Source organism: Eutrigla gurnardus (assembly GCF_963514095.1).
Source record: "Eutrigla gurnardus genome assembly, chromosome: 19".
Taxonomy (NCBI): domain Eukaryota; kingdom Metazoa; phylum Chordata; class Actinopteri; order Perciformes; family Triglidae; genus Eutrigla; species Eutrigla gurnardus.
This window is the reverse complement of record NC_139930.1, coordinates 8,664,772-8,674,022: the sequence shown is the minus strand read 5'-3', so window position 1 is coordinate 8,674,022 and position 9,251 is coordinate 8,664,772. Positions and strand designations below refer to the sequence as shown.

At 44.6% G+C, this 9,251-nt stretch overlaps 1 protein-coding gene across 9 annotated transcripts in view; it reads right to left on the bottom strand.

Moving 5' to 3' along the window:
• Nucleotides 1-361: 361 nt before the first annotated feature.
• grin1a (glutamate receptor, ionotropic, N-methyl D-aspartate 1a) overlaps nt 362-9,251 on the bottom strand; it is a 33,355-nt gene continuing 24,465 nt past the window's right edge. For 4 of the 9 annotated variants that reach the window (XM_084035055.1, XM_084035057.1, XM_084035056.1 and 1 more), the window contains 3 exons: nt 5,799-5,825; nt 4,943-5,053; nt 362-1,646 (listed from right to left, as the gene is read on the bottom strand). In XM_084035055.1, coding sequence (XP_083891181.1) covers nt 1,578-1,646; nt 4,943-5,053; nt 5,799-5,825 — 207 coding nt within the window. In that variant the 3' untranslated portion in view covers nt 362-1,577. The remainder of the gene's footprint in view (nt 1,647-4,942; nt 5,054-5,798; nt 5,826-9,251) is intronic. The other 5 variants (XM_084035061.1, XM_084035062.1, XM_084035063.1 and 2 more) reach the window with 2 other exon arrangements.

The following is a 9,251-nucleotide window of genomic DNA, read 5'->3' as shown; positions in this document are numbered from 1 at the left end:
AAATTCAGTTTGTGTGGTCGTTGCAAAGTGTCATAATGTCTCTTATAAAGACTGTGGAGATACCGTTTTTCTAATAACGTAACATGAAAAAAGAGATTTGTGAAATTAAAACATGTTAAAGTGGAGAAGCTGGACTGATGCTATAGTGGTTCTGTTCTAGTTTCTTGGTAAAAACCAATGACTTTCTTGTACAGTTTGGGAGACGCCTCAGCATAAAGTGCTATGCAGTGCCAGAGACCAGACAGCAGTGGTTTCTCAGCTCCAGAAAAAAAATGGGAAAAGGCCTGTTTTAGGATCCAACCAAGACCGGCACACAAGCTCGCAAGCCAAGCCGCTCTCGCAAATCACCCGGGGTTCCCTCGTGTAAAAGCTGACCAGCTCTGCGCTGGGAGGAGGTTTCACACGAAAGACCGAGTGCTGGTTGGGTGAAAAACTTGGCCCTTTGATGCAACCCCTTTGGAGACCGGAAATGAGAAAGACTGCTGCCGCAGGAGAGAGGAAGAGAGAGAGGGCGTCTCCAAAAGCAACATGGCTCTCGGATGAGTGTCTCGAACAAAAACATCAGCCTTAATTAACAGTTTCATCAGATTGAAAACGAATCTCTTATTTCATCTGTTCACCTGCTTTTCTCTTGCTGGAGTTAGCATTAAAGCTTGATTTTCTTTAAGAAACTGAGTTACTAGAAATAAAATAAAATAAAAAAAACAAGCATTTGGCAGATTTGTACAAAATGAAAAAGGGAAAAAGATACAGCTACAGAATAAATAGTCTTTGAAATAATCAGTTTGGTCATTCAGATACATAAAGCTCTTGGTCGTATACAAGCACACACATGCTTCCATCTTCTTTACAGGTAGACACGATTCATCGTATCCTCATCATTAGTGCTTCTCAATGAAAGAAACATCTTCTAGAAAACCTTTTTAAGTGTAGATAAAAACAGGTAGTTCCCATTAAAAAATACTTGATATCCACTGAAGCTTACAGTACGTCTGGTATTGCAGTATATGTATGAAGTAAAACTAGGTATTATATGGTATCTAAGCCCTAATTGCAAGTGATATGCTTAAGTAGTCCTACAGTAGGCTACTTGCACCAAAACGGCTTTCTCCGTCAACTTAACTTAACTAAACCTGGCTTGCTAAACTTAGACAGCTGGTCAGGAAATGTGAAAGTAGTTAACATCAAACATTAAGTCCATTTTTTGTAGGTAAAAGGACAAAAACAAGGTTAAATAAGTTTGCTAATAATATACAGAAGGAAAAGGTTGTATATGTGAGTCAGATGGGTTCTTCTGTGCATGCTCAGGGACCCTACGAACATCTAACGCCAGGTAATCCTGACGTTTCAAAAAACAAAACAAAAAAGGTGCAAGTTCAGTGTTTTTCAGACACTTCTTCAGCAAGCATGTTTCCTCAAAAACAGCTCCGTCATCCGGCGGTGAAATGAAAGCTTCGTCAGCGAAGGGAACGAGGAGATGGGTTCTCCCTCCCTCTCCCCATCCGCTTGCTCCTCTCCTGTCTTCCTCGTCTCGTTTCCTCTCTCCTCAGGGAGTGGACCTCGGTGCCTCCCTCTCTTTACACCACAGTACTGACAGACGGGTCAGACAAGTTGAGTTGGCCCGTGATGTCAGTGGGTGGGTACTGCTGCAGAGATGAAGACAGATGAGGGGAGGGGGAGGAAGAGACACACAGTCATTTCTTGACCCATGCAGCATTTTTGCTATGTTAGTATACTTATCTAAACATTCCTCTTATTTACGAACACCTGTGCTTCATTTCTGCAGAAATATAGAAGCAGGAGGGTTCTCTAACCCCTCTCAGGCAAACCTTTTTTTGTTGTTTTTGTTGAATCTCTTTGGTTTGGATTTTTTTTTCATGAAGCAGTTTGGTTGTGCCTGAGGTGGGCTAGTTGGGAGCAGACGTAAGGTCCCCGAGTCGAGACAACAGCAGATTTGAATCAGGCACCATTTATCTTTTGAAGCCTTACGACGTGGGAGATCATTTGCAGCCACGGGTAGAACAGGCAGCTCATTTATCTCCCCAACACTTATTTGTATGCATGCAGACACACGGCGTCTCTTCATTTTAAGCGTCTCAGGAGGAGCGGAGGACTTCTAGGGCCGATGTCAAAGTGCTGTTGTGCCGGACTCTTGCGTCCATTCCCCGCTTCACTGTGCTTCGCTTAAAGCAGAGTGCATTGAACTATAGGCGTCTCCAGTGCTGAGAGGGGGAAACAAGAATCCCGATTCCATGCAGACGCCTAGTTTCTATGGCAACAGTGATTTTGCCTTCAAGTCTTTTGAGTGTGTGTGTGCGTGTGTGTGGTCTGACAGCGGTAAGCCATATTTTGCAATGCTGTGTCTGCTAATGAGCAGAAATCCAGAAACCCGATGAAACGACAACTCGTTCCCTGTAAATATGGCCGGTTGCATCATAGTTAAGAGCTCGCAGCATGCTGTTGTTTTGTGGAACGGCTTCATGTTTTGGAACACGTTGAGATTGGGTGGAGCAATAAGAAATTCAGAAACTTGTCTACGATATGCTCTTCATAGCTGAAGTGATTTTCAATGTCAATCACAGCACTATGTTGGAAAAAGCCTGTTTCATGACATCCAATGTGCAAGTGAACACGTAAGTGCATTAATAATTAATATTGTGCATGGCGGAACCAAAACACTGAAGAGTCTTGCCTCAGTGCACCCATCTCAGTTTTTTTTTTTCAATTAAGCAAGATCTTAGGATTTGACGTGCCTCTCATTTTAAGCGGATAGAGCCAATACATTCAAGCATATGAGCTTCAGAAGCTGCTATGATGCAACTAACATGCTGGCAGATGAGGCAACATCCACACCGAATTGTAACATGTCAAATATTCTGGATGAACGGGCGTCGGAGTGGATGTCCCGCATCTCCTTGACCCGCAAGTTGCATCATCATATGGCTTACGGCCCCCATTTGAGTCTCCTCATGTCTTGTACCTTGAGGAACCTGCTAACAGCGCACCCTACTGGGGTCAAGTGGACCAGCAAAAGAGAGACGCCTCACTGACATCACAGTTAATGGTCACAACGTATTCATCACAGCGACTTAATATGTAACTACACGGATGATTTCTGCTAGTGTTGCTACAGCTATGACAGAGTCATCGGCATGCTTGCAGAGGGAGAGAGGAGCAGTGTGGCATGTGGGTGAGGGACACTGACACTCAAGTCCATTGATATCCATTAATATAAAAGAAGAACATTTATATAAAATCAAAATAATGGTCAAAGACTGGGAATGGGAGATCTTTCAATTGGAGCATCTTTTTTTCTTTCAATACACTAAATCCTGTTTTATATTTGTCCACTTTGAGCCATATGTGTTTTATCCACAGCTAAGGCTCGAGCATCCGAACCCTCACACAGACATTAACAATGGTGATCCCACTCTTCTTCTCTTCAAACCAGACCAATGCTATAGAGAAACCTCCAGGGGAGAGTAAAGGTTTAAAAAAGATAGTTAACACAAGAGAAAGAGAGAAAGACAGGAGATCAAATAAAAACATTCAATAAAGTTTTTTTGCTTTGTGACCCTTTAGCTGAGTTGGCTACATCTCCCCTGGGAAACACATTCAAAAGCCCAATGTTGGTACAGCAGCCTTGCTGTGAAGTTGTCTGTGCTATCTCCAGAGAGCTTTTTTAAGAGTCTCATGCCAGATTTGGTCAGAGACTAAGCTATGTGTGGCGGACCAGCTCGGCTGGACTGCGGGTCACTGGTTTGTCAGAGCACTCCCAAGCTTGTGGAGCACAATCTCCCAACCGCAACGAGCAGGGCTTTTCAACTGAACTGCGAAGGAATGGAGAAAACCTGACACTCTCATTGTGCTGCACCAAAGGAGTCAAACAAATATATAGAAATGGTGATTTAGCAAAAAAAAAAAAAAAAAAAAAAAAAAAGTGTATTTGTAACACAGTGAGAGTCTAAGGCTTCACACGGTTCAAAACATATTTAAAACATAAAAGAAGACCGTCATCACCACCTGAAAATATACCAAGAAAGAGGCATGCACAGTTCAGACCACAAGGACACTGGAAAATAAACAAGGATTATGACAAAGAAAATATGACAAAAGCAAAAAAGTAAATTGATTAATAGAAATCCATGATCCTGAAATAGACATGTTGGTAAATAAGATAACATATTAGTCGTTGTTCCCTGGAGGACCGGCCGTCACGACCACCTTGGAAAATGGGGTTTGGAATAATGACAAAAAACACCAGCGCATGCTTTTCAAACCAAAAGCGAACCAACGGCAGCTGAAACCCAAACGGAGGAAGTGCAGGTGGGATTGGTGCAAAGAAACGATGGACATACAAACGGATCAAGCGGTCAAAATGACAGGACACAAACACAAATATGTCTTGTACGTCTCGGTACGGCACACACACACACCACAACGCCACCAAAAAAACAGGACACAATCGCCAGAATCCACGTCCAAACCAGAGGCAGGGAGGAAGAGCAGCCCAAGACAAAACACCAGTGGCAGACTGCTTGCTTTTGTCCCCCCCTTTCCTCCAGAAGAACACGCCGCTAATCCCATCAAACCCCCCCCTAAAAAAATCCTGGACACTTGGGACGCCCGCCCCTCGCCAAATGCAGAGCCGAGCTCCTGGCCTGATCTGAATTCCTGCACTTGATGCCCTTTCGGCCTGCAGAGGATCTACAGATGCTAGATGGTGATGGTTGGTCGATGGTGAACGGACAGACACGTGTTTAGAGGCCGCGGAGCCGTGTGGAAATGGATGAGTGGGATTATGGCACTCCCTTACGGTCTGATATGGAGATGTAGGCAGAGAGGACAGAGAAAGAGAAAGAGACAGAAGAGGAGGAGGAGGAGGAGGAAGAAGAGGAAAGAGACGGAAACAAGGGAAGGTATTGCTTCTTCGTCTCCTTACCGTGTCTTTGGAGGACCTACGTCTCTTGATGCTGGAGGCCAGGGTGGTACTGATGGACCTAAAAGAGGCTTTCTTTTGGGGGTCGGGCTCTGCTCTACCACTTTTCCTATCCTAAAATGAATATATGTAGAAACATTATTCATGTCCTGTGGCTGGGGTGATAACCGTGGTTCCAGTCTCACCCATTCTCTCTTCCCACCACCACCAACACCACCCCAGTAAATCAGCTTATTTTATACTCTCTAAATAGAGGGAGGGTCCTTGTGAGAAAGAGTAAAGCATTTGGAAATTGTGCAAAGAGGGAGAAAGAAAGGGATAAAGCCTGTTAGATGTGAGAGTGGAAATAGTCTGTCTGTCCAGTCTGATATGAGGGCATTCGGCTACATTTTCAAGCGACATTATCACACTGGGACTGCACGAGATGGCACGGAAGTCCTCGAGAAATGTGCTGACACATTCGCTCGGCCCTTACAAATGCATTGGAATGAGTGATGACTAGTAAAAGATGTCAGTGGGTGTGATACCTACGTTAGGCTACCCAATATTCTGCCTGTATGCTCGCTATTGCCTGAACACACTCATTTTGACACACAAGCAATCTTAAACTTTAAATGGATCAACTAAAGAAATGTAGAAATGATCTAGAATCCACTCTGGACTCGGTTCTGACTGAGGGAAACATTTAGAAGAGGGAACATAAGAAAGAGGGTAGGAAAGAAGCATATCCTTACAAAATGGCGAGCCAATTTGGTGCCCTCCCTCCCTCAAACCATCAGAGTGCTCACAGCTACTCTCAGCACAATAACTGGGTGTTTGTGTGCAAAAAACAAACAAACTCATATTAAGGTATTCTTACATCCTGAGTCTCTAGAGAGGAAGAGGGCTGCATAGGGGGAGAAAAGGAAAATAAAATAAATTTCCATCCATTTGATCGTTATTACTTTAAAGAAGCTCCTTAAGCAAATGCCACGGGAACGAAAAAGGGCGGATATTTATAAAATAAAGACTAGCAAAGCAAACATCCACATCCAAAGCCAGGCAGGTGTAAAAAAGTCGAGAAGCTACAGTATCGGAGGCCACTAAGATGCATATCAAAGAGGCAAAACAACAGACAAAAGTAGGTCAGCTAAGCCCATTTAAAGTCATTATACCGTGAAGTGGTATAATGGAAATTCACCCCACACACAAGGGAATGGAATGGAGTGAGAAAAAGTGCAGAAGAAAAATAATGGTTTGTAACGAAACGATCACCTCTAGCTGCAAATCATATACTTAATCTTGATTGAAGTGCAGAAAAGAAAAGATTTGCTGTTCATTTCATCGTGATCTGAGCAGATGGATGCCATTTCTGGTAATAAAACTAAAACAAAGCGCTCTAAGGTGGATGATAGGAAAGTATAAGTGGAGGATGAGAGAGTTGCAGGGAGGGAGGCCCTTTTGGCGGGCGGGGCAGTGTGGTGTGAATTTCAACATGCCAAAACGTTTTATGTATGGAGAGAAGAATAAAAAAGGGGAAAAACATAGAATAAGTAAACACAAAACAAATAGCATGATGAGTCCATCCTGGCCAGCACTGGCCCCCGCAGTACATCCTTTTTCATCAGGTCACATGACTAGGCACTTGTTTTGGGCACTCTCGTATCACCCATCACCCCGCCAACCAGCGCTTTGTCTCTCAACCGCCTCATGACTTGATATCAGGTGGCGAGCAGGCGTTAGTTGGCGTGGACGATAGATGAGAGCTGGCAGGGCGAGTGATTGGTGCAAGACATTCACTCCATTCGAGTGCAGGTGATAATAAATAAAAAGCTTTTTCCTGTTGGAAGATGACATCTCATGTTAGTAAATGGAGGAAGTCAGCCTGTGTAAGAGGTGCCTCTATCTGCAAGCGTCTTCAGGACAAAAATCAATGCCTAAGTGGCGACACATGTTCTCGTTTAAGCTTTTCTTCTCCCCGTTTCTCGAGGCAGCAGGAGGGCAGTCGGGCCGCTCTGAGTCCTGATGAGGTGCTGCGTGTGCACAGTCCCGGCCATGCACGGCATGCTGGACCATCAGACTCGCACAGTGTACAGCAGCCGCCTGTTTCTCGTCGGAAACAGAAGCGGGCCGCTGCAGTGCATCGCCATAATCATCAGCATCATCCATCACCATCACGCAACTATGTCGCTGACACTTTGGTCTTCATCCCAAACTGACACCAGTTTCAGTCATGTGTTCAGTGCACTTCTGAGTAACATCCGTTACAACACGGGGAATGCCGGACGTGTGTAGCCTCTCAGTGATGTAGTGGTGAACAAAACGTTCACACCAAGAGAAATCAGCAACTTAAAGTTGGACATACAGCTCCATAAATGTGAATACTGCAAATTACATATTATAGTTGGTAGCTTTAAGACCACATTGCAAAACTAGTACATGAAATATAGAGTATATGAAGCTGGCCTAGATTAGCACATTACATTATATTGGCATCAGCATCAATGTTGAGGTTTGTAAAAAGCCCAAATAAATACATTAACAGCAAAACACACCGCACCGGTACTGATATGATGCAAAGTCACACAAACCCTGAAACCAAACGCAACAGAAAGAGGTCCTCCGAGTCTCTAGGGGGGGCGCTGAGTGGAACGGCTTGATTGTAGCGGCTTGATTGTAGCACAATGCATGCCGGTTAGCTTGGTGTCCGACATCATGCACACACGGGCAATGATAACATCGCAAAAGGCAGTTTTGGAGCTAGGCACCACAGTTGATCGCCGCCGACTGCAAGACTTGTGGCATGATGGGAAACGCCTCGCTGTCGCCTGATCAAAGAGCTGATATGCTATTCGTTTCGACAAACACCACGTTTAGTAGAAAATGCAAATCCGCCTCCTGTTGCAGCCGCCTACTCGTCTCTACTTTCCAGGTGACGAGCCTAGTGTGTTTGTGTGTTTCTGCATAATTTCTGTTATTGCAGCGCATTTGCTGTTAATGCATTTTTTCAGCACAGTTTTATTTTGTATTTTTTTATTTGCAGCGTATAACATTTGTTGTATTTGTTTTGGATTTTCCGATGTGTTTCTAAGTTGGCATAGAGTCTGAAGCTGAAGCACATTTCTCCGAATGGAATTGTGTTGTAGCCCTGATTGGCCAATGCAGTTAGCTACTAGGACTGAAAACAAGGCCATGAGAGTTAAATTCCACCTTTACTTCACTACATCTCTGTGGCTACAGCTCCTTAAAGCACATCATAGGCATGCAATTCTTAAAAAGTATGCACCTTCATTTCTTTGTAAAGCACTGTGGAAGCAGCGGTTAGCGGTGTAGCAGTTAATTAACTAATGTCAAGGCCTTTGAGCATTAACAGCATGTATAGTGATACTACATGAACAGACTGAAGTTAGTCAGAAGTGCACAGTCTCTCAGGTTACGTCTGCGTGTTATAGATAGATAGATAAGTGGGTGCACTTTTGCATAATACACCGACCTGGCAGTGTGAGCACATAATTACATACAAACACGCACAAGCAGTCAAAATGATGTCAACGATGGGACCGCAGGTTTCAGTGCTTGCAGTACTAAGGAAGGAGGAGGCCACATAAACTGTGATCTTAGATCTGAGCTTGTGTCCTACACGGCCGAGTTGTCATTTTTAATACGTGAAAATGAGATCTAATCTAATGGGTGCAGCCAAACGGTATGAATAATATTCACGCCGAACAGAACTAATTGTGTTAGCTCGACTTGACTTCGTGGGCTCCCTCTGTGCTCCTTGCATGAGACCCCATTACGGCGGTTATTTTTAGGAGAGTGCGTGTGTCCCTTAATTTAGCTGAAGGGCCCACAGTGACGGTCGATGAGCAAGATGGTCATGCATGAGCCATCTTTGTTCGGCGGTGCAGAGAAATCAACGTGATCGGTGCTGACATGGATCTGCACGCTGGTCTACGGGCAGTTTAGGGTGTCCCTCTCCTTTCTCAGTGATGCCCCTCCCCTGCATGCATTCGCCTGCTATATGCGCCTTGAGAACGCACATCCATGAGGACACCCACGACGATGGTCGATGGCAGACACTCTCAGGAGGACACTGATTTGCTGACAGGCACTTGGGATATTATACTGTACCTTCCTCCAACCCTGCTGTCTCTATTCAGCAGGGCGAAACACTGAGCTTTGGTTCAAGCTTTACAGAGAGAACCCCCCTCAGTGTGACTGGTCATTAAATATGGAGTACCTCTGAGCTATCCAATCAGGGAGCCAACCCACAAGAGTAAAGGTGACGGTGGATGGGTGGAGGAGGGGTGCCCCGTATCTTCACAGCCATGTT